General features: G+C 37.7%; 1 protein-coding gene across 1 annotated transcript in view; it reads right to left on the reverse strand.

Moving 5' to 3' along the window:
- NARS2 (asparaginyl-tRNA synthetase 2, mitochondrial) overlaps positions 1-26,481 on the reverse strand; it is a 124,960-nt gene that overhangs the window by 93,929 nt on the left and 4,550 nt on the right. Inside the window, exons 3-5 of the mRNA XM_080817450.1 lie at positions 26,043-26,163; positions 23,530-23,670; positions 17,319-17,399 (exon numbers count right to left, since the gene is read on the reverse strand). Coding sequence (XP_080673576.1) covers positions 17,319-17,399; positions 23,530-23,670; positions 26,043-26,163 — 343 coding nt within the window. The remainder of the gene's footprint in view (positions 1-17,318; positions 17,400-23,529; positions 23,671-26,042; positions 26,164-26,481) is intronic.

Genomic DNA, 26,481 nt, shown 5'->3' on the forward strand with positions numbered 1-26,481 from the left:
ATAAGATTAGGGAGAGTTATTGGAGTTTAGTGGGTAATACCAGAGTTTCAAATATCCCATGCAACATTCATGGGCATTATGTTAATTTTGTTCTTTAAATATACTCTGAATTTTCCAGAAGGCACCCTCCATGCTAATTAATACATTCCTCCAAGGGAAGCCTGTTTGGTGTAGAACTTGGTTTGCTGTAGAACTCTATCAAGAATTATTCCCTACAGGTGTGCCTGGGTGGCTCAGTCAGTTAAGCATCTGACTCTTAGCTCAGGTTGTAGTCTCAGGGTGATGGAATTGAGCCCCAAGTCAGGCTCTGCACTGGGTGCAGAGCCTGCTTAAGATTCTCTCTCTCCCTCTCCTTCTGTCCCTCCTGCCCTATCTGTGTCACTACTTTCTCTCTCTCTAAAAAAAAAAAAGAGAATTATTTACTAAATTACCAAATCTCATCATCATTAGCAACATTTTTCATGGCATTTAAGTCACTAATATAACACACCTCCTTAAGTCCTAATTTACAGCTCTCAAAGTCAGCAACTCTAATGGTTACTTGTATTCTAGACTTGTGATACCACAGCATTCATACAATGAATTATGCAAATTGCATTACTTTCATCTCATGTCTTCTTTATAAGGCAATTGGGAACACTGTATTATTTTCTTTTTAAAATTAAGATCTATTATCTATATTGCACTTCAGGAGATAAAAGGGATTATTACAACCTATGTTTGTTATAAAGAAGAGTGTTGTACCTTATAAAGTATATCATCAGAGCCCTATATAATCTGCAACTACTCTCAACCTGCTATACCAGTCTGATCTCAATTCCTGCTATTTTCTCCCCATTCACTGCATCTATACTAGCCTTCACGGTTATTTCTTGAAAACTTAAGGCAGCTCCAGGCACAGGGCCTTTGTACTTGCTGTTCCTTCTAACTGGAGGATATTATCCCCCCAGGCATTAACATTAAGCACTCCCTCACATCCAAAAGACCTTCCCAGTCTTTTTCTGATGACCCAATTTAAACTTGAATTCCGCCCCATACACAACTTCCTAACCTCTTATGCCCAAATTTAGTTTTGTTTTTTTTTTTTTAAGATTTTATTCATTTATTTGTCAGAGAGAGAGAGAGAGAGAGAGCACAAGCAGGGAGAGCAGCAGCACCTGCAGATGAAGCAGGCTCCCCGCTGAGCAAGAAGCTCGATGTGGGATCCAGTCCCGGGACCCTGCGATCACTACCCAGCTGAAGGCAAATGCTCAACCTACTGAGCCACCCAGGTGTCCCTTTCTTAACTTTAATTTATTCCACTGTACAAATCAACATCTCTTCTGTTCTGCTGAGTAACAGCACTCTAAACCTTAATAGCTTAAAATAAGTATCTATTGCTATCTTTCATGATTCTGTGGGTTGCCTAGGTTTATCTGGGTGGTTCTTGCTTGGGGTGTCACCTGTGGTTATAACCAAATGGCTGCTGGCCCTGAAGTCACACGAAGGCTCAGCTAGGCTAGATATCCAAGATGGCTTCTTCAACTACCAGGCTGGTAACTGAGCTTGGATGGCTCCAACAGCTGGGCGCTGACCAGGAATCTTATCATACCACTTAACTTTCCTACATGACTAGTATGGGCTAGCTCAAAGCATGATGGTCTTGTGGTAGTCAGTCTTCTTACACAGATGCTGGCTTGCCCCAGGGCGAACATTCCAAAAGACAAGGCAGAAACTGAGGTTTTGACCTAGTCAAGGAAGCTTCATTTCTGTCTTGCTCTACTGGTTACACAGAAACAGCCCAAGGAAGTGTGGGAGGGGACACCAGAAAAGTTTTAATATTGGGAAGCAGAGTACACTAGGGAGCTATCTTTAGACAGTTACTACAATACCTAATATACTATATATTTTATTTCCTGTGCTTCCCATTCTATAAGTATAAATACATTCTAAAGGAAAAAAACTTCCATGTACTTTTTCACCATTATATTCCCAGCACAGGTTATGTACTCAATATTAGTTGAGAAAAAGAATTAATTATTGTATTAAGTAAGTGATAAGCCTCACCCTATATTCACCCTATAGGCGTGTTTCTCATAGGGGCTTCTCTCCCTTCTCCAAACGCCTACCAATTTAACTTTCTGGAAATGGACCTGAGATGAGTCTGGTTTCTTTTGTAAGCAGAAAGTCAAAGATGAAGTTGGGGGCAAAAATCAAAGACAGAAATATCAAAAAGGGTCACAAACTGCCTACTTTATCCTGTGGACATCTCTGATCACTCTAGCACCTAATTTCTCCTTGTCAGAGAACTCTCCTAGCAGGCTTATAAAACAAAATGTGAAGCACATTTGACATTTAATAATTCTGTACAAATTATTCTGTGTAATTATCCTAGAAAATCCACTTCAATTGTTTAGTTATTCTGCCTACAATTTCATGTGTCAGCTTTATCTCCTGGATAAAAAAAGATTTTAGGACCAGCTCATTTTATTTCTTAAGATTTTATTTTTAAGTAGTCTCTACACCCAATGTGGGGCTTGATCCCAAGATCAGGCAAGAGTTGCATGCTCCATTGACTGAGCTAGCCAGGTGTTCCCCAGATTATTTCGATTAAAAAAATTTTTTTTAGGAATTCTCAACATATGACACAATATAAATCTGGGCATACTAGTGCATAACAGAAAAAAAAAATGAACTAACTAGTGAGGTCTCCTAGTTGGTAGAGGCAAAAAGCAATGGGGAGAAAAGGATGTTGGTCATAATCACCTAGCTTTTTAAGCCCATGTCTACATTTAATGTCATATATTTAAGAGTTTCTCCAGAGGCAGTAGCTTTCAATATTGATGGCACCTGGTAAGCTTTAAATATTCCCCATGCCAGGCTATATCTCAGACCAATTAATTTGAATTTCAGGGGGCAGAACCTAGGCATTCATATTTTTTAATGTTTCTAGGTGAATTAGATATGTGGTCAAGATTGAGAATCACTGCCTTATGTACTCCCTTCTCCTTTACTCCATCAGTTTCTTCTAAATAAGTAGCATAAAAAGATGATATGGAAAAAACATTAAATTTTTTTCAAAAGAAGCTTAAAAAAAAAGAACAAAAGCACAAAAAGTTAAAAAAAAATCCAAATGCAGAAGCAATCACAATAACCATTAATGGACTACATTAAACAGGAAAAGGGCAAAGACTAAATGATTTAATGTTTTTAAAAACCTAACCTGTATGCTGTTTCCCAGACACATTTTAAACATTAGACCAAAAAAATAAAATAAAATGAAATAAAAAGAAATAGAGGTAAATAGTAAACAGATGAATGACAGTAAAAAGCATGCCAAACAAATACTGATAAAAACCAAGTTGTATGGTTAAATTATTATCAAACAAAATAGACAATAAGGCAAAAACCAGAGTTAAAAAGAAGGCCCACTACATAACTAAAGACTGACTGTGTCAACAAATAGGTCTAAATTTGTGTATACCCAATAACATGGCCTGATGAACACATAGAGCAAAAACTGTAAAAGAAAAAAAAAAAAAGGAAAACAAGAGGATCTTAAATTACCAGCAAAGGGCAGAGAAAGTATACTAAATATCAATAAGCACATTACATCTACACATGCAATTTAATAACCTGTTCTAATACACATATATTGAACGCTGTACCCAGTAATTGAAATATGCACTTTCCAAAGAGAAACAGAACATTTATAAAACTACAAAAAATATAAAGTGTCTAGGGATAAATATAAAAAGATATTCATGATTTAAAAAAAAATTTTTTTTACAATTTATTTATTTGACAAAGAGAGAGAGCACAAGGAGGGAGAGCAGCAGGTAGAGGGAGAAGGAGAGGGAGAAACAGGCTCCAGGGAGCCTAATGCAGGGCTCAAACCCAGGACCCTGGGATCATGACCTGAGCTGAAGGCAGACACTTAATGACGAGCCACCCAGGCACCACAAGATATTCATGATCTTTATAAAGAAAATGATTAAACTCTATTGGAAAGGTCCAAAAAACTCCTAAATATACAGAGTGATATACCATGTCCAGGGATAGAAATTCAAAACCATAAAAATACCAGTTTTTCCAAATTGATCTACAGAATCACTGTTATTTTAATTAAAGGACAAATAGGGTTTTTTTCAAGCTTGTCAAGGTGATTGATTTGTTTATATGGAAGAGAAAAGAATCACAAATAGCCAGGAAAACTCCTAAGAAAGGGTAGGAAATGTTTTACTACACAGTAAGATTTCTCAGAGCTACAGGAATTGAGAGAGTGGGGTACTGGTATAGGGAGAAACCGCTGGATTAAAACATACAGAAACACACACACACACATACACACATATATATGGAAACCTGATTTATGACAAAGCTGGCAAGTGATCACAGGAAGACTAATGAACTATTCAATAAATAATACTGAAATAGTTACCCATTAAAAAAGAATTGGACTCTTACATTACATTCAGAACTCAATTCCAGGTAGATTAAAGACATATATGTGTAATGCACAAATAGAGATCAGAGATTTCTTAAAGATGATTCAAAAGCACAAACCATAAAGGAAAGGACTGAAACTTGACAGCATTAAAACTACGAACTGTTTATCAAACGACAGTATAAAGAAAAAGGCAAGCAACAAACTGAGAGAAAATATCTGCAACAGTACCCTCAAAAAAGGGTAAATATTATCCAGAATATAAAAACACAGATATGAAAAGATAACACAATAGAAAATACTATAGAAGAGGAAATGAGTGGCCAATAACCATAAGAAAAGATTCCCAATCTCAATATTTATTACAGAAAAGCAAACTGAAATCACATCAAGATCCCATTTTATGTCCATGAAATTCTTAAAGTTTTAGAATTCTAAAATTATCAAGTGTTGGCAAGGACATGGAACAGCACACCCTACTGGTAGGAGTTTAAATTCATTATTCTCACAGGCAAAAGTCTGGATTTATGTAGTTATGAAGTTAAAAACATGCACTTGCACTATTTCATATATGCTCTTGAAGGCACACTGGAATCACCCAGAGAGCCTTAAAAAATATTAATGCTTGAATCCTAACTCTTAGCAATTTAGATGGAACTGGAACATAACACTGACTTAACAAACACCAAAAAAACCCAAACCCAAACCCAAAACCAAAACCCAACTCATCATGGAAGAGTGCAATTCCACTGTATTAAGTTGAAAACCATGCAGAAAGAAACAACATTTTGCCTACAGGCAAACACTTGTGGTAAAACTAAATTTTTTAAAGCACAGAAAAAAATAAGTGGCACAATGGTAAAAGGGAGGGAGATAGAATGGGGAAAGCACAAAGTGGGGAATCAAAAGTACTAATAGTGTTCTATTTCTTAAGTTTAGTAGTGAGTACAGGTGTGTGCTTTATACTGTAGTATTTGTAGCTTGTAGTATTTGGTATCTATGTGATAATTAATAAGATGAGTTAAGCATTACTAATAGGTTACATATACAAAAAAGAGCAATACTTGTCAAGAGTAGGTATCACTATATGTTATTACTGTCCTTCCCTCAAGAAAATAAAGGCTGTCTTTGAAGAGTGGCTGAAAAGAAAAGGCAAGGATGCTTTACTTTACAGTGGTACTCATCCTTAACAGCAGTCTGCTACTTCATAAAGAATTTTTAACCTCAAAACTTTACAGTTTTGGTATCTTTTCTCAAAAGCCAACCTCAGGAGTCAAAGTGGTGTGTACAAACAGCATTTACTTTACAGCCAAACAGATCTTGTTAAAACTACAACTCTGTCCCTTACTGTGTAGCTTTGGTAAGTTTGTTTGTTCTTATTTGTTATTTTTTTTTATTTAGTCGCCATACAGTATATCATTAGTTTTTGAGGTAGTGTTCCATGATTCATTGCTTGTGTATAACACCCAGTGCTCCATGCAATATGTGTCCTCCTTAATAGTCATCACTGGGCTCACCCCTCTCCCCAACACCCCTCCCCTCTGAAACCCTCTGTTTCCCACAGTCCATAGTTTCTCACGGTTTGTCTCCCCCTCCAAATCCCCTTCATTTTTCCCTTCCTTCTCCTAATGTTCACCATGCTATTCCTTATGTCCCACAAAGAAGTGAAGCCATATGATAATTGTCTTTCTCTGCTTGACTTATTTCACTTAGCATGATCCCTTCCAGTTCCATCCACGTCAATGCAAATGGTGGGTATATATCCTTTCTGATAGCTCAGTAATATTCCATTGTATATATGGACCACATCTTCTTTATCCATTCGTCTGTTGAAGGACATCTCAGCTCCTTCCACAGTTTGGCTATTGTGGACATTGCTGCTATGAACACTGGGGTCCATGTGCCCCTTCTTTTCACTACATCTGTATCTTTGGGGTAAATACCCAGTAGTGCACCTGCTGGGTCATGGAGTAACTCTATTTTTAACTTTTTGAGGAATCTCCACAGTGTTTACCAAATTGGCTATACCAACTTGCATTACCACCAAAGGTGTAAGAGGGTTCCCCTTTCTCCACATCCTCTCCAACATTCGTTGTTTCCTGCCTTGTCAATTTCTGCCATTCTAACTGGTGTAAGGTGTTATCTCAATGTGGTTTTGATCTGAATTTCCCTGATGGCTAATGATGTTGAACATTTTTTCATGTGTCTGTTAGTCATTTGTATGTCTTCTTTGGAGAAGTGTCTGCTCATGTCTTTTGCCCATTTTTCAGCTTGATTATTTGTTTTTTGGGTGCTGAGTTGGAAAAGTTCTTTACAGATTGTGGATACTGGCCCTTTATCTGTAGTGTCATTTGCAAGTATCTTCTCCCATTCTGTGGGGTTGCCTCTTTGTTTTGTTGACTGTTTCCTTTGCTGTGCAGAAGCTTTTTATCTTGAAGTCCCAAAAGTTCATTTTTGCTTTTGTTTCCCTTGCCTTTGGAGAAGTGTCTTGACAGAAGTTGCTGTGGCCAATGTTGAAGAGGTTACTGCCTATGTTGTCCTCTAGGATTTTGATCGATTCCTGCTTCACATTGAGGTTCTTCATCCATTTAGAGTTTATCTTTGTGTATGGTGTAAGAGAATGGTCGCGTTCACCCTTCTATATATAGCTGTCCAATTTTCCCGGCACCATTTACAGAAGAGACTGTCTTTTTTCCATTGGATATTTTTTCCTGCTTTGTTGAAGATTAGCTGATCTTGGAGTTGAGGGTTTATACCTGGGCTCTCTATTCTGTTCCACTGATTATCCATCACAACCAGGTGGGATTTACTCCTGGGATGCAAGGGTGGTTCAATATTTGCAAATCAATTAATTTGACAGAACACATTAATAAGAGAAGAGACAAGAACCATATGACCCTCTCAACTGATGCAGAAAAGGCATTTGGTAAAATATAGCATCCTTTCCTGATTGAAACTCTTCAGAGTGTAGGGATAGAAGGAACATTCCTCAATTTCATAATAACCATCTATGAAAACCCACAATGAATATCATTCTCAATGGAGAAAAGCTGAGAGCCTTTCTCTTGCGATCAGGAACACAATAAGGAGCCCATTCTCACCATTATTGTTCAACATAGTACTAGAAGTCCTAGCAACAGTAATCAGACAACAAAAAGAAATAAAAGGTATTCAAATTGGCAAAGAAAAAGTCAAACTCTCTTTGCAGATGACATGATAATTTATATGGAAAACCCAAAAGACTCCACCCCCAAATTACTAGAACTCATAAAGCAATTCAGTAATGTGGCAGGATACAAAATCAATGCATAGAAATCAGCTGCTTTTCTATACACTAACAATGTAACTGTAGAAAGAGAAATTAGGGAATTGATTCCATTTACAACAGGACCAAAAACTCTAAGATACCTTGGAATAAACCTAACCAAAGAGGTAAAGGATCTACACTCTAGGAACTACAAAACACTCATGAAAGAAATTGAAGAAGACAGGAAAAGATGGAAAAACATTCCATGCACATGGATTGGAAGAATAAACATTGTTAAAACATCTGTGCTGCCCAGAGCAATCTGTACTTTCAACACCATCCCTATGAAAATACTAATGGCATTTTTCAAAGTGCTGGAACAAACAATCCTAAATTTTGTATGGAACCAGAAAAGACCCCAAACTGCCAAGGAAATGTTGAAAAAGAAAAACAAACCTGGGGGCATCATGTTGCCTGATTTCAAGCTATATTACAAAGCTGTAATCACCAAGACAGCATGGTACTGGCACAAAAACAGACACATAGATCAATGGAACAGAATAGAGAGCCCAGATATGTTCGTTTGGTTTTTAAACTGAGCCCAGTTTCCTCATGTAAAAATAAAAGATCATTTACTCAACAAATATTTATGGAGCACCTACCATGTGCCAGAGATGTGTCAGGTATTACACAACAATGTATAAGAAACACATGGCTTCTGCTCTTCCAAAGGCAAACTAATTCCTACTTAAAAGGGTTGCTGAAAAGATTATATAATATAAAGTAACTTGACATGGTGCCTGAAGTATACTTGGTATTCAATAAATGTTTTTTCTTTTTCTTTTTCTGCTTGGATTACTTAAAGCTAATAAAATGGGATTACTCCCTTCAGAAATCCTGTCTAGAGGTCTAACATTACAAAAAACACCAATGAAATAACATATATGGCAGTAAAGTACTATACAAATATTATTTGACTTAACATACTATACAAACATTAGACGTTATTAGTTTGATCTATCATCAGATTAAAATGCTGGCACCTGAATCAAAGTAAAACTATTTGAAAATTATGAACCCAAGCATAACTGGCTTCAGATTTCACAGTGTTTTTATATTCTTAAAGATTTGTCTTAAAATCTATCCTTGTAATATCTAAAATAATATGACTAGCTTTTAAAGTCACATTATTTTGGTGGCATTTATTATTGCAGGATTTTGTTTTTCCCATTTAAAAATATCTTGCAAATTCATGTTGCTGAGAGGCCAAACGGAAATAACTTTGTAAGTCAAATAGCACTAGCACAGTACTTTTCACAAGAAAGGAGGATTAACAAATATTTACAGGATGAAGCAAATAGCACAATTTTAGTCCAGTTGTGTGGCTGATGGGATTAAATCATTTTAAGAATGCACTCCACTTGGTGGATGCTGTAGGATGGAAGAAAATAGCTCAGTCTTCGAAATAAGACCTAGGAGCAACAGGTTGTATCGGTTCACAGTCTGAGGGATTTTTTTTTTTTTTCCAAACCACAGTGCTGATTCACAAAATTCTCAATTCACAGTGGAAGCAACAAAAACATGGTATCAAGTCAGTTATCTTCTCATTGCCCTTGAAAACAGATACACTTCTCTTAATCTAGTGTGGCATTTTCTTTCTTTCTCCTCTTTAATTAGTTTAATTAAAAAAATAATATATCTGGTTAAGATTGGAGAAGAAAAGTTAAAACATTTGGTAACACATTCTGAAAGATGATTCATTAGAAACAGCACCCACACATATTGCTGGCAGAAATAAAAGTTGGTACAAACTCTCTAGAGAAAAAGACAATAGTGACTGCCTATGCAAGGAGAACCAGGCTAGCTGGGAGTAAGGGGTGGGAGGGAAACTAACTTTTTACTTTACACCCTTTGTAACTTTTGAACAGTGTAACTTTTACATATAATTTTTGTTTTTAAGCAATACAAGCAGATGATTAAAAATTCAAAGCATAAAGAACAGTAGGCCCCGTGCACAGTCAAACACTAGTATGAGTCTCATCTATTTTCCTAGATATGCCCAGGGCCTTTTTTACATGCAGAAACTGAACCTCCTTAACAGAAATAAACATCCTCAACAGAAAAGGACTGATCTTTTAAGGGTGAAAGTTCTGCAAAGCCAAAACAGCCCACAGAAAATATTAATCAACAAGTATCCAAGTGTCCCACCACTGTCAGGTAACAGTTTCCCGTAAGAAGCTTGCAATCTAGATAAGGAAAAAATAGATGTAAAAAAACAAAAACAAAAACAAAACTGAAAAGAACAACTGAATGTCCAAAGAGGCTATAGCAACTGAACACAAGGGTGACAGGACTTGGAAGAAGGAAAAGCTTAAAGTCAGCTAAAGAAGCTACTTAAAAAAAAAAAAGATTTTATTTATTTATTTGACAGAGAGAGACACAATGAGATAGGAAACACAAGCAGGGGAGTGGGGGAGGCAGAGGCAGGCTTCCCACTGAGCAGGGGCCATGTGGGGCTCGATCCCAGGACCCTGAAGGCAGACGCTTAACAAACTGAGCCACTTTGGAACCCCGAAAGAAGCTATTTTGATAAGAGGTTTGACCTGGGTTAGCCCTCATACAGCTAAAAAGTTTAAAAGAAACAGGTAAGAATATTAAAAAGTGCAAACATCAAGCAGAAATGATGTGTGCTGTAAATAACTCAGCCATAAAAACTTACAAGCACCCAAATTCCTGAGGTCCAGTAACTTCGTGTTACCATTTCTAGAATGCACAACAATTTGTAAAAGAGAAAGTTTTAGTGCTTACATCATATGCACATTTATTTTTCAATAGCAGTTTTAAGTTTTCATGTGTCATCTCACTTAATCCTTACAACCTGTAAGCACTGTGGCAATCATATTTTACAAGTAAGGAAATTGAGAATTGTTGTGGTAATAAGTAGTCCAAGGTGACCAGCCTTTTTCTTTTTAGAACTCTCACCTCTGGCATGACAGAGAGGGAGTTCTGCAGATCCACTCATCAGTGAAACTAAATAAAGTTAAAAAATAAAAACACACCCTTGCCCCCCACCCTATCCATTCGAAGTCCCTGAAAATGGTCCTAAGGACACACAACAAATGAAGAAACATCTATTCAAGAAAATCTACTAAAACTTGGTAAGGACAAGTGGTGTTTGAATGACAACCCACTCCCTCTCCCTTCCCCATCAAAGCTCAGCATGACAGAAACTCCACTCCAGACTGCTAAAACAGCCAAGGACAGAGGGCCCTTTTTTTTTCCCCTAACGTTCCATTAGCCACCATACAGTATATCATTAGTTTCTGATGTAGTGTGCAGTGATTTATTAATTGTGTGTAACACCCAGTGCTCATCACAGCACCTGCCCTCCTTAATACCCATCACAGAACTACCCCATACTCCTACCCTTCTCCCCTATGAAACCCTCAGGTGTTTCCTGGAGTCCAGAGTCTCTCATGGTTCATCTCCCTCTCTGATTTCTTCCCATTCAATTTTCCCTCCCTTCCCCTATGGTCTTCCAGGCTATTCCTTATGTTCCACATGACTGAAACCATATGATAATTGTCTTTCTCTGATCCACTTATTTCACTTAGCATAATCCCCTCCAGTTCCATCCATGCTGATGTGAACGGTGGGTATTCATCCTTTCTGATGGCTGAATAATATTCCATGGAGCCCAGTGCCCCCAACAGGGGGCAGGGCAATTCTGCCCAGAGGGCTCTTTGGAACCCCAGCTCCGAGTCAGAGGACTACCTGAGCAGGAGGGGGAGCATGCCAGCATTTCTCACCTTGTCCATAGCTACCTGCTGCTGAAGCATAGTTCTGGGTGAGTGCGGCCACGAGGTAGGGGCTCCCTTCTTTTGCCCAGTTGCTGCCGGTCAGAAGGAGGCTCTACCTTGGGCAAGGCACTAAGAATACTAGTCCCTGATTTCCTGTCCAGGCTCATGGGGTTGGGCGAGACAAGCCTAGGAAATCTAGGGCTGCAGCCATCCACTCCACTGAGTTCTGTTCCTATTTCAGGATGTCACTTAAAGAGAAGTGTCCGTTGTCCCTGCCTCCAGCACTAGAGCAAAATCAGAGATTTTGCCTGGGGATAGAAGCAGGCCACAAAATACTTCCTCAAATCTCTTTTTTAGAGGAACTGTCTTCATTTACAACAGAGTTCAAACATAAAGGGTGCTTTAAAAAAAAAATGCTGAAAGGCAAATGGGAGACTTTGGACATTGGTGATAAAAGACAAACTGTAGACCCTGTGGACCAGCTAATCTACTGGAGAGAAACTGAGAGACAGCAGGGAGGAGACCTTTTGGGCTCATGGTAAATTTCAAACACTGACATTGGGAAATATACCTTAGAGCCTGAATTTGACTGGATCCGTCTGTGAATATTGTTGAAACAATAGAGCCATCAGCCTGGAATTAGTGGAGTTTCAGAGCTGGGTGTGGTCTGGAAAAGAGACAGCCAAAGAGATCCCGGCCAGAATCAATGCCACCTCTAGGTGACTGTGGGTGTACTCAAGACTGTGCCAGCCAGGGGCATAATCAGAGGCTTCACACTGCTAGGGGGATGCAGGGGATAGATTGGTTTCTAAAATAGAAAAGGAACTCCTTTAACTCAACAACAAAAAGACCAAGACAATTAAAACATTGACAGAAGACTTAAACATTTTTCCAAGGATATACAAATGACCAACAGGCACTCGAAAAGGTGCTCAACATCCTTTGTCATTAAGAAAGTGCAAACCAGGGGCACCTGGGTGGCTCAGTGGGTTAGAGCCTCTGCCTTCGGCTCAGGTCGTGATCCCAGGGTCCTGGGATCGAGCCCCGCATCGGGCTCTCTGCTCCGTGGAGAGCCTCCTTTCTCCTCTCTCCTCTCTCTCTGCCTGCCTCTCTGCCTACTTGTGATCTCTATCAAATTTAAAAAAAAAGAGCATTTATTAAAAAAAAAAAAAAGAAAGTGCAAACCAAGCCAACTACGAGATACTGCATCCATTAGAATGGCCCTAATCAGAGACTGAAAATAACTAGCAGTGGCAAGGATGCAGTCAAATGGAACCCTCAGGGTGCTTGGGTGGCTCAGTCAGTTAAGGATCTGACTCCTGATTTCGGCTCAGGTCAGGATCTCAGGGTGGTGGCATTGAGCCCCACATCCGGCTCTGCCCAGTGCGGAGTCTGCAGATTCTCTTCTTCTCCCAACACCCCCAGCTTGCAGGCATGTGCTCGCTCTCTCAAATAAATAAATAAAATCTTAAAAAAAAAAAAAAAGCGGAACCCTCATACATTGATTGCTGGTGGGAATATAATACGGTGTAGCCACTGTGGAGAAAAATTTGTCAGTTTCTCAATAAGTTAAACGTAGAATAACCATATGACCCAGCAATTCCACTTCTAGGTATATACTCAAAAGAACTGAAAACAAGTGTTCAAACAAAAGCTTGTACAGAAATGTTCACAGCAGCATTACCATAATACCAAAAAGTAGAAACAACTTAATGTTTATCAATGAATGGTTCACCAAAATATGGTATACCCACACAACATAATATTATTTAGTAATAAAAAGAAAGGAAGTTCTGATACATGCTACAACAGAAGACAGGCACAAAAGGCCAGTATCATGTATGATTCCATTTATATGAAATACCCAGAACAAGAAATCCATAGAGCCAAAAAGTAGATTAGAGGTTACTAGGGGCAAGGAGTAATGGGAATGGAGAATTTTTGCTATAGAGTTTCTGTTGTAGTGATGAAAAAGTTTTAAGAAATAGAGAGTGGTAATGGTCGTACCACACTGTAAATATAATTAATAGTACTGAATTGTACATTTAAAAATGGCTAAAGTGGGAAATTTTGTTACATATATAGCCACACACACACACATGCAAACCAACCAACCTAATGCCAAACTTCAACATACAGAATGAGATGCAGCATGAGAATCTTAGTATGAGACTCTTCACAGTATGAGATTCAGAAATAAAATTACACGTCTTCTTGGGTTCCATTTAACAGGCTTACACTTTCAGTTCACTCTCAGCTTTAAAAAGAATTTAAATGTATAAATTCTAAGGCTTGAATAATGTTCCTACTATATGAATTATTACTATTAGATTTTCTCAGCTTAATTTAATTTCATAATGTGAGACCATTTATCTATCACACTTTGGCATAACAGAAATGTAATTTGAAAAGCTCAAATGTGTAAGTTGTAATGTTCAAAAGCAAAAAGCAAACTCATAATGAGATACAATCTCATACCCTATAGGTATGGCTATAATAAAAAAAAAAAGAAGAGCAGTAATAAGGGTTGGCAATGATGTAGGGAAACTGGAACCCTCATGCATTGCTGGTGGGAATATAAAATGATGCAGCCACTTTGGAAAGTGGTTTGGCAGCTTGTCAAAATATTAAACACAGAGTTACCATATGACTCAGCAATTCCACCCAAGAGACATGAAATCATATGCTCATTGAAATGTTTTCACAAATGTTCATAGTAGCATTATTCATAACAGCCAGAAGGTAGAAACAATCCAAATATCCATCAACTGCCAAATGGATAAACAAAATGTTGTACATCTACACAAAAGTATACAAGCTGAATATAAAAGGGAATAGAGGACTGATAAATGCTACAACATGAACCTCAAAAACATTGTGCTAAGAAAAAAAAAGGCAAACACAAAAGACCATATGTTGTATGATTTCATTTATATGAAATGCTCCCCAAAAGGCAAATCTATAGAAAGTAGTTTAGTGGTATCTAGAACTGAGGGGAGGTGGGTGGGAGGGGTGGGGAATGGCAAGGGACTGCTAATGGGTACCAGGTTTCACTTTGGGGAGATGAAAAGGCTCTAAAATTAGATTGTAGTGATTGATGGCTGCAGGATCTTGTGAATATACTAAAAACCATGAACTGTATTTTAAGTGGTAAATATATCTCAACAAAGTTTTTTTTTTTTTAAACCTGCTCCATCTTTTGGTTCCTAGAGCCTTCCAACTTTATTTCTTATCATTCACCAATATGAACCTTCTAATTTGTCCATCCAGAGTCCATTGAAAACCCCACACTCATTTCAATTGCTTGACTCTGCTCACGTAGTTCTCCTACTGGGAGTATCCTCCCTAGGTTACACCCCAGCCACAAATTCATTTGGAAGATTTTCCTGCCCAAGTCAATCCTCACTGACCTAATTTTCCTCTAGATTCCATACCACTTGCAACTGTTAATACTGTAAGCTCAAATATATACATAAAGCAATTTCATCTTATGTTCCATCAACAGCTAATTTTTACCATAATCTCTAATTCTTGCCTTTAATCTCTTTTATCTTCTCAGAGACAAGCTAGCATCTTGAACACAGATGGTATAAATGTCTGCTAAATAACATATGCATGCCTTAATGCAATTTCCTACATATGTGTTCATTAGTACCCAAGCCTTAACAAATATCCCAAGTCTTAAAGCAGGAAACAGAAATGAAGAAACGGGAAACTAAAATGATGGAACATGCTATCACTTCTCAACAGTGTATTAGAGAAGTTTATGTTTTTATTGTGCATTTCAAGAGGGCCTTTTACTGCTGCCCTCAAACCTGGGTGTACTAGGCATCCTAGTATTTTTTCTTTTTAAGTAGGCTCCACACTAAGGGCTCAATCTCTCAACCTTGAGATCATGTCCCGAGCAGAAATGAAGAGTCGGACACTTAACCAACTGAGCCACTCATACCCCCCAAGAGAAGGAATAATTTAAATATGAAACTCCACTTCCTCCTAACAGCAGGGTACCAAGATTCAAACCCCAATATCTTTAAATGCAGTCAGGACAAAATTTACACAATGAAGAATGGAAGTACTGTACAGAGTGTGTGAGGTGGGAATAAGAATGTCCTGCTTTCAAAGGATAGAGGGTTGGCAGGGGCAGAAGACAAGTCTTCTAAACCAAACTTCTGAAAGCAACAAAGCAGGTCATAGCAAAAAGCCACAAATTGCTAAGATCTGACGTAGAGCCTGACTGCAGAAGCCTAGGACCAACAAATTCAAAAGCATTTCTTTCTGATACCGTGAATAGGCAAGTCTAATTCCATCAATATGAAATTCCTCAACCTGGCCCTGAAAGGGTACAAACATTGAACATTTCTCGTTTGTTTAGCTTCAGAAATAAGTATTTTTCCTTTCCTCTATATTTATAGTTATCTGGTAACTTGCCTTTTGTTGTTTAAAGGCCAAATACACATACTGTAATCTTTCAGACTTGCTTATGGGATTTCCCTGGTAGCAAAGTAGTTATCTCCAAATGTATCATTATTTTGGTCTGTAACAGATTTTTTTTACTTGCTTAATTTGGGTCTCTTTAATAATTATTTTCTTATTTGTAAAACTCCTTTAAATTATACCCTTCCTTTCCTGTCATTTCCTTTTTAATATTCAGTGGTTTAGATTAAGGGATTATGAAATTTCTCACTTCAGCATTCAGAAGACTATTAAGGTGCAAAGAGAAAATAAACAACATAAATGCCTAGAAGAGAATGTTTTTCACAATTTATGTATTGTTATTTTATCACTGGCTGCCTTTTTTGAACTCACATTTACAGATGCTAACACTCCCAGTTTAAATGTTCAACAAAGCATTTTTATTCTGTTTTTTGTAGAAGGCTAACAAGATTTCTTCAAACTATGGATGAATACAGGCAGCATTTGATTATCATTTTGAATAATGACTTCCAAACATCGGGACAACTTCTCCCAGTGAATACTTTGTTCAATAATAAGAAGAGCAGGCATCATTATCAAGAGTCCAAACGTACTGCACCAGAACAGAGCAGTTATACACTGGTCTTGTCGTTTGATGGAATCACCCAGATGTATAAATAAGAACCTTGACTTCTGAGAGATAAAGAAATCACTGAACAAATGAAAGAAATACAAAAAGGACCATTTATCAACACACACTTCTCTCTGCCCATTATTATATTACTGGCCAATGATGTTAAACAGGTTGTAAAATTGGTAAATGAAAGGCTTTCAACTGCCTGAAAGTAAGAAAAACTGGTAACTTTTAAGTAATGTGCAACAAGGGAAAGCTAACAATGCCTGGCATATACCAGTAACTCAAAAAATTATTGCTGAACAAAGAATTAAAATCAGAGCCTTCATGAGGTATATGGAATATAAATAATTTATTATAAAATAAATGTGTTCTTTAAAGACATTGGAAAAGAAAATATGCACATGTATGTCTTATTTTATTTTTTAAAATATGACTTACATCCAAAAATATCAACTGTGGGTTGAATGTGCATGAAAAAGATCTGAAAAGCTTTATTAATCTCTTCAAGTTTCTCTAGTTCACCAATTCACAGTTACCTAAGGAAAGCAAATGGAGTACTAATATAAAAATTCATTCCTTTCAGTCACAATGTCAGTAATATAGCCAGTAGGACAGGAAATCAGAGAAGTCTGAATTTTCTATATCTGTCCTTTAAGGATTACTATTGACAAATCTTCAAGATCCAGTTATGGTTTATCCACATAACTGTTAGGAAAAAAAAAAAAAAAAAAGCAAACCCTCCAAAGAAGAATATCAAAGAGCAACCTATCCTTCAAGATGGGAAGCAAAACTTACTTCAACTTGGAACAGTTCTCCAGCCCCCTCACAGTCATTGGATGTGATTATTGGAGTATGAATATGCACAAAGCCACTGTCCTGGAAGAAAAGAAAAACTACTTTTTCAGCATATTTGTATATAAAACAATTCTAAGAACATATAACTGATTATACTATTAAAAAAGCACTGAGAGAATGCCATATCAAATCTCTAGCCCGCCAAGTGTAACTAATAAGATATCAAATTGAGTGTTTTACTGTGCAGAGAAGCACATTGAATTTTAAATCAAGAACTGACTGAGACATTCTCTAGTCCAACATGATTTCAAAGATAAGGAAATTGAGGCCCAGAGAGACTTAAAGAAAAATTCACACAAATAGTTGATGGCAGAGAGAGCCAGGACTGGAACCCAAGCCCTTAGGATCTCTCTGGCATATTTTTTCTTCCCACTTCTCTAACACACTGGTAGTGATTCAACACACACACACTCTCTCCAGGCAAATGCACAATGATGTCACCCACACTGCTAAGGGACTACAAAGTGATCAATATGAAGCTGGGTTGTCATTTTGGAATGAGACCCCCAATTGTCATAAACCACCAAAAAGGAGAAGAAAGTTGACAAACAGGGACTGAAGAAATAAATAGCAACAAAGGCTGAAATGATTTTTAGGAAGTCTGTCATTAAATTGATGGCACAGTACACTACACATGGCATAGGCAGTGCACTTCCTTTGCCCCAAGGAAGATTCTGAACAGCAAATCCATCCATTACTGAGGCGCCCAACTGCAATTCTTCCGCTCCAAAGTCTGAGCTATTTCCATTAGTGAACCACAAAAGCTGTTTGCTAGTAGGACTGAAATAACCCAGCAAATTCAAGGTTATGCTTCTTTAATTTTAACTATGGATGTAGGCAAAAGGTTGTATTCGGTGTAAATGTTGCAGGTGGGCACAGAGGGAACTCAAGTGAACTTATGGTGCAGAGGCAGAATAGTAGTGTTTCACACAAAAATTTTGGTCTTGAAATCAATGCAATGAATTCATACATGCACATTTAATCTCTGCCACATTGTGCCTATCACTGAGGGAATGTAAAATGTCTCAGTGCATTACACCACCCGCCTCCCAAATTGGCCTCTCCCTTCCTAAAAAGGTGGAATTCAAGTATTCTGGATCTGATACAAAGTACCCAGTTAACAACTTGTCTTATGATGTAGACTGATTAAATATTCAAACTATAAATTAGGAGTCTCAGAAAATATTCAAATATGTACTTAACCTGGGAGCTATGAACCTAGAGGTGCCACACAAAGCACATTACAGAGAACGAATGAAATATAATCAATAACATTACTGCATAAAATTTTTATCTCCTAGGAGCCAGAATTATGGACATGAATCATTTATTCCACATGAATACAGGCAACTATGAGCAGGAGTGCAGTAAACAAAGAAAGGAAGTGAAAAATCCAAAGGAAACGAGGGTGGTGAGAGGGAGGGGGAGAGGGAGGAGAAAATGTAACGGCTAAATGTAATTGCCAAAGTTAGAACTGGTCAATTGCCACAAGAAACAAAACTGCAAATCTTATGAAAATAACTATATGGGCTTAAAAAAAAAAATCACTCAAGCAGCAGGAATTATTCTTAACACTCAATTAATGCTAAACCTTTCAAAAGGTGTCATCAGCTTTTTAAGCCTTAATGCTGCTAGAAGGCTTATATCAAAGTCTAAAACATTCCCCCCAAAAGCTATAAAGAAAAGAGTCCAAAAGTAGAATAAAAAAGCACAGAGAACAAAATCCAAAAAAGAGCAAGTAGACAGGGAAGTAGAAAAATAAAAAGGAAAATAAACAGCCAGGAGTGGGGGAGTACTGTCTGCCTCCACAAGGGTAGTGGTGTCAGGTATTCATCCCATCCTACAGCAAAGAGGTCCCTACTTCGAGACAGGAAGGCCAGAGAAGGAGCCAAAAATAAAAGTACATGCTTATTCAATTTTTCTTTTCTTCTTTTTTTCCCTTAAGATTTATTTATTTATCTGAAACAGAGAGAGAGAAAGCATGAGCGGGGTGAGGGGCAGAGGGAGAAGCAGACTCCCTGCTGAGCCAGGACCCCCCCCCTCCACCCCCCACCCCCGACCCTGAATGGGGTTCAATCCCAGGACCCTGTGAGCCTAAGGCAGAAGCTTAACTGACTGAGCCATCCAGGCACCCCTACTCACCCAATTTTTCCGATTCTACCCGCCACCTCTAAATATCTAAATGTTTTTCATACACAGTTTAGAACCAGATATTTTATAAGACACTGAGTATCTGGGGGCGCCTGGGTGGCTCAGTGGGTTAAAGCCTCTGCCTTCGGCTCGGGTCATGATCCCAGGTCCTGGGATCGAGCCCCGCATTGGGCTCTCTGCTCAGCAGGGAGCCTGCTTCCTCTTCTCTCTCTCTCTGCCTGCCTCTCTGCCTACTTGTGATCTCTATCTGTCAAATAAATAAATAAAAATCTTTAAAAAAAAAAAAAAGACACCGAGTATCTGAAAGTTATAAAACTCACATACTAAGGCCCATGCATATCACTCAAAATCTCATGGATTGTATTTTTCTTTTGCATTCACACAAAGTAAGCATCATTATTAAATCAGAATCAACAAGAAAGAAACATGACAACAATTGCTAGCCACTGGCAAAAAAGTGATAGGAAGACAAAAAAAAAAAAAATCTGTAAGAAGCAGTCACAGGAACTTGAAGACACAATAGTCTGAGGTCATTCAATAGAGAGGAAAAGAATACACACTGATGGGCTTCTAGGGCCTTGCCATACAGAAGAGGGAAAAATATGATACTCAAATGAAGAATCTGGACTCATCAAGAAAGGGCAAACTCTTCTACTGGCTCAATTAGGAAGCCAGGGAAATATGTAATATATTTTAGGATAACCTCCACTGGAAATTGGAAAAAAAACTGTGCCTAACTATTCTGTTATGGGAGAAACTTAGCTTTTCTAAATAATTCATTCTTGAGGATTCTAGATATCCAAGTTGTAGTACATAGCAAATGTGTCAATTCTATGAACAAACCAACTTATACACAAAACATTTTTGATACTCAAACCAAAAAAATGACTTTCTAATCTAGAGATATTAGGAAAAAATAGCACCTAGAACAGTACCTTTTCTTAAAATTTTATTTCATTTTTTTTTCAGTGTTCCAAAATTCATTGTTTATGTACCACACCCACTGCTCCAAGCAATACATGCCCTCCTTATTACCCACCACCAGGCTCACCCAATCCCCCCCACCCCAACCCTCAGTTTTAAGTTAGGATACTTTAAGGCATGAAACTCTTAGATTTTAAGTCTTTTTTTTTTTAAGATTTTATTTATTTATTTGACAGAGAGAGAGATCACAAGTAGGCAGAAAAAGCAGGCAGAGAGAAAGGGGGAAGCAGGCTCCCTGCTGAGCAGAGAGCCTGATGCAGGGCTCGATCCCAGGACCCTGAGATCATGACCTGAGCTGAAGGCAGAAGCTTAACCCACTGAGCCACCCAGGTGCCCCTAGATTTTAAGTCTTAACGTCTTTTAGGGAGTCTGAAGTAGTAAGTCACAGAAATAGTACCAAATACTAAATAACATAAAACTATTTAATATGCCCTTTAGTACTCTGTGATTTCAATTCAATCCTAAGTGTTATACATACAAGTGGGTAACAATATAGAATTATCAGGATTATATTTTCCAGGACTTCACAATTAAAAAGCGAATTTATAGCACTCAAAAATTACCTGCCTTTGTACCTATAACCAACAGTGCTAAAACTCGTTATTTGCAACCACTTAAAATATCATTTTGCTTGCTTAAAATATTATCTTTTTAATTTCAGATTTTCTGTTTGTTATTTTTAAATTGTTTACTTATTTGTCAAAGCTTCCAGTAATAAATGTATAAAGTAGGTAAAGCTCACTTGTAATGGACTGCCAATATCACCACCTAGTGGCCAGAAATCTATAAAACTTTCAGTATATAAGAAGGTCTACTTTATCCACTGTTTAAAGCCATATGGAGCAAAAAACATTTTTAGATCTGAACAAATTTTCTGTTTGTGTGCTTCAAGCACTACTGAAAAGCCATATGGAAGTTGCATAAGAAAGTTCATGAGAGCATATGGAAATGTACCCTTTCGAACTATAATAGGATGACATAGTATAATGTGATTATTTTTCTTTGTTTTATTCAAAACTGTATGCTTCAAAGCCATGACGCTCTTTAGCTGTTTCACCAGAAACTAACTCTGAAGGAGCTTTTCAAAGAGCAAGAACTCTCTTGGTAAACTATGATAGGGCTGGGCCTGCATGAATTTGGTTACACCCAAGAGAAGGGTATGATGCTAGACAATCAGCTGGATCTGGAGAAGTGGCATAGGAAGGGGTCCAGAACCACCTGGAATAACACTGAACTTCATCTGCTGGGTCACTCCTGACCTTTGGGGCCCTCCCATCCACATGGGGGAAGGTCCCTTCACCTCATCAACACAACAACTATGTTCCCCTGTGGCCTTCCCAGGTAGGGGGACGTGGCTGACAAGCAAAGCTAAATAAGAAAAAATGCCTTTAGCTGCCTACCAATCTATTTGATTAACACCAATAACTCCTTAAAAGTAGTGCTTACCACATATAAAATATATCTATGACCAAGATGGAAAAACAGGGACCAGATTTACCCTCCCCCTTGAAACAACTAAAAACAAACAAACAAACAAACAAAAACAAAAATAAAACTAAAAACCCCACCAAAAAAAGAAACCACATGAAAGGATGGTTTTCAAGACCATGGATATCAGACAACAAAAGACAGCGATCGCTGAGGTGGCAAACAAACTTAGTGAACCCTATCAATAGCCTTGCTTGGAACTTTGAGATTGTCCAGGCCATAGCAGGAAGAGGAGGAAAATAAAGTGGAGCCCAGCACATGCGTGTGGGAAAACTATCATAGGCCAAGGACAGAACCATCCAGAAAGATTAGAGGAAACAATGCCTGGGGCTGGAAACAGTACCCGTTCCCACAAGCCAGACTGGAAAAACTCAAAATTCACAAGACACTAGGTAAAGTACTCAGGAAGGCTTTGCCTCAGTAGTGGAAGTTAACCAGCCCTAGACTAGTTGACGGCCCCACTCACCAAATCATAAGAGCAAGACCCAAAAGGTTCCAACAGTTTTCAAATAGCTTAACTGCACACCAAAACAAAGCTTAATAATATCCAAGATGGTAAAATTTTCTGTCTGGCATCTAACCAAAGACTGGCATATATGCCAAGAAGCAAGAAATCATAACCTGTAATGAGGAGACAAAAAGCAGTAAATCAAAAATAAATAAATAAAAAATAAGAGCAGTAGATCAAAAAGGACTTAACTGACAGACATGTTAGAATCAGAAAGACATAAAACAGTTACTAAACAGCTATTAAAACTGTAAAAGTTTTAATTAAAACTGTATTGTGTATGTTCAAAAAGTTAAGTAGAGATATGGAAGATATTTTTTTAAAAAGGTCCAAATAGTGCTTGTTTTGGCAGCATATATGCTAAAACCGGAATAATATAGAGAAGATGAGCATGGCCCCTGTGCAAGGATGACACACAGATTCATGAAGCAGTCCATATTTTTCCACACAAAAGGGGGAAAAAAAGGCCCGAATCAAACATCTAGTTATGAAACTTACAATGTTAGATGAAAAACGCACTGGATAAGAATAACAACAAATCAGTCATTATAGAAGAAAACATCAGTAAGCTTGACGACCTAGCAATAGAAACTACCCCCTAAAAAAACACAAAGGGAAAGGGAATTTAAAAAAAGAAGAGAACATCAGAGAGCTATGGAGGTATCATTAAGTGGCCTAATATATGCACAACTAGGGTCTCCAGAGGGGGTTGGTAACATAAATTTTGAAGATGCAATGGCTGAAAAACATGAGGAAAACTAAAACACATAGATCCAAGAAACTCTACAAGGTCTAAATGCAAGGAACAAAGAAAACTGCCAAGGTACCTCATAATCTAATTGCTCAAAACCAAATCAGCCAAAGAGAAAAGTACCACGCAAGTAAAGGGTGCTTGGAATAAACATGTAACTAACAGAACTTTCAGGATAATACTCCAAGGTTACAATAATTCAACTTTTACACAAGAAATAACAGCTGGGGGGGGGGGAAGAACAGCTAAAAGCACACAAAGCACCTTACCTTAAAGAAAGAATGAATAGCAGCCGTGGCTTCACTGCGAACCCTCAGTATAGAAGCCAGAGCATTAGTTCTACATCGAAGGTGAGGATATTGTCTCAGATACTCCAGAGGATGCCTCTCTTTATATTTCAAAGGGAAAGCCTGCCAATAAATGTAAAAAAACAAATGAAAAGCTAAAAAAAGATAATGTTCTATAATAGCAGTTTCCAGGACACTGGTTAAACAGTAATGCCTCAGAACAAAATTTAAAAATTTTCCTTCTCTGTTTCTTAAGATAAGTGAGTACAGTCCACATTAATTCCAAATTAGTAGATTGGTAGGTAGAATCAGAGATGTGGGTGTGACTCTAGCTTTACCACTTACTAGGTGTGGAACCTTGGGCAAAGTTAATATTACTGAGGCTAATCTGTTATTTATCAAATTTTCATCCATTAGCTTATATCAGTCACTACTTACAAACAGAAAGATTAGGATATAATTATGCAAAATAGCCCACTGTTTGGCACATAAGAGTTCAGAATATTGTAGATATTAAAGATTATGTTTTCTACAGCTGTGTACACACAGCTGGTGTTCAATTTTAAAAATCACCCAAATGTCTTGAAAGCCCATAATCATTTATAATCAATTGGCACTGTTTTTTCACTGTTTATCAACATGTCTAAGAACATGAAGGAGGGTCAACAGCTTTCTGTCATCTGGCAGAGTAGTGTATATTTACAAAAATTTCAAATTATGACTCTATGTAGAAATATTACACCCTGCCCACCCTCATGTTTCAAGCTTAAGAAGACAGAAACAAATCTTCAGACCAAAACCAAAGTTCCAGAAAAAAGGTAACAGAAAAGCTAAGTAAAAAAGCCAAATGGTAGCTTATTCCATTTAGTCTTATCTATTTCTTTTAGTGCACATGCTAATTTATTTCATAATAGAAATAAGTACCACATCTACTTAAGTCAAAAAAGGACCACATTAACAGGAGTCTGGGGACTGCCTGGGGATCAGAATTCCCTAATATCTAAATACTTAAAAATGAACTTGAAATCAAGGGGAAGAGAAGGTGAATGACAAAGACAGAAGCCAAGAGAGAAAAATTTAAGAAGCGTTAAACACATGGCAAATTTTAATAATCGTTATATCCCTCTAAAAAAGCAAACCCAAAAATGGTTACCATCTCCAATTCCTGAGTGCCAAAATATTTTCACAGTCCACTATTCAGAAATCTTAGGACCCAATTCCAGATTTTACATGTCAATTAGTATGTATTAGTATTTCAATTAGTATTTCTTAAATTATTCAGAATGACATTTTTTAAAAAGTTGCCCATTTTTCTCTTATTTCCTTGTTTTTATTTTCCTCCAATTATCCAAAAGAAATAAAAATGAATTAAAATGATGCAATTTCCCTATACTTCCTCATTTTTTGTTCATTAAATACCTGAAGATAAGTATAGCACAACTACAGGGGAGTCAAATGGCTAGTATACCAATTTTAGCTGTGGCACTAGCCGCACTATCACCTTGGGCAAGTCAGATCACCTGACTGGGCCTCATTTTCTCCAATTCAGAAACTGGATTGATAACCTATGATTTTATACCCTCTAACCTCTTTATCAGGTGATAAATAAAAGGTAGTAACAAAGACTCTTGCAAAAATAGGCATAAACATGTCTTTTTTTTTTTTTAATTTATTTGAGAGAGAGCGCGTGAGAGTGCACAAGAACAGGAAAAGCAGAGGGAGAAGGAGAGAGAAAACCAAGCAGACTCCCAGCTGAGTAAGGACCTAATGGGGTTCTTGATCTCAAGACCCTGAGATCACGACCTGAGTTGGAACCAAGAGTCGGAATCTTAAACAACTGTGCCACCCAGGCGCCCCATACATGTCTTAATGTAGGATTTCTTATCTTCGCTCAGCCCGAGCATTATGGCACTCCAGCAGTGTCCCAAAGAATTTTCTGTGATAAATGGAAATGTTCTGTATCCATGCTATCCAGTATGGTAGCCAGCAGCTGCCTGTGACAACCAAACACTTGAAATGTGGCTAATGCCACTACGGAACTGATTTTTTTTTTAATTTAATTTTGACTGATTTAATATTAAATTAGTTAACATTAAACAGCCACAGGTGGCTAGTGGCTAATGTACTGGTCCAACACAGTTCTTGATCCTGTAAAAGTCATTTCTAGACAGGGCTTTCCTAAGAACATGGTCTGCTCGATGTCTCTGTCACTGCAGCTAACTGGGCATCCTCGTAAAAGTGGCAAGTTTCAACTGTGACAGGCATCCAAAGAGATGCAGAGATTAATATTTCACCTTCACTCATAAAACTCAGCCATCTACGTACTTTTTGCTTCACTCTCTACATTCCTCAGCTCTATAGCCTGTTTCGATGATCTGCGAAGTCCAACTGAAACACGCTCTAAGTGCCACCTTCCCAATAATCACACTTAAATCAGACAGCTAATGTTTTACATTAAGCCTAAATAGTCCCCATTAAAGTATTAGAAAGCATACCTTGGCATCGCAATTTCCAACAACTTCAATTTTTTCTGCCTTCAGTTCCACATTTTGCTTTTTGGATGGACTTTTTACCAGCTGCCCTTGAACTTCCACAGAACTCCCAAAAGCCAGTTCTCTACAGTAACCAAAAACCAGCATAGACAAGGTATCATTATCTGGAACCTTCATTTTAATACAAAACTTGTTATCAGAACATTCCAATATTTAATGATAGAGGTTTTACCCTTCTTTGGGCAGCAAATAATTGAGAGAGGCTGAAGCAAAGAATAGATACGGGATATTATTATATGAAGATGTTAGAAAAAGAAAGGCCTCCATCCAAAAAAAAATAAATTAAATCTTGCCATTTGCAATGACATGGATGGAACTAGAGGCTATTATGCTAAGTGAAATAAGTCAATCAGAGAAGACAATTATATGATTTCACTCATGC

This window comes from Martes martes (genome assembly GCF_963455335.1).
Source record: "Martes martes genome assembly, chromosome: 10".
Taxonomy (NCBI): Eukaryota; Metazoa; Chordata; class Mammalia; order Carnivora; family Mustelidae; genus Martes; species Martes martes.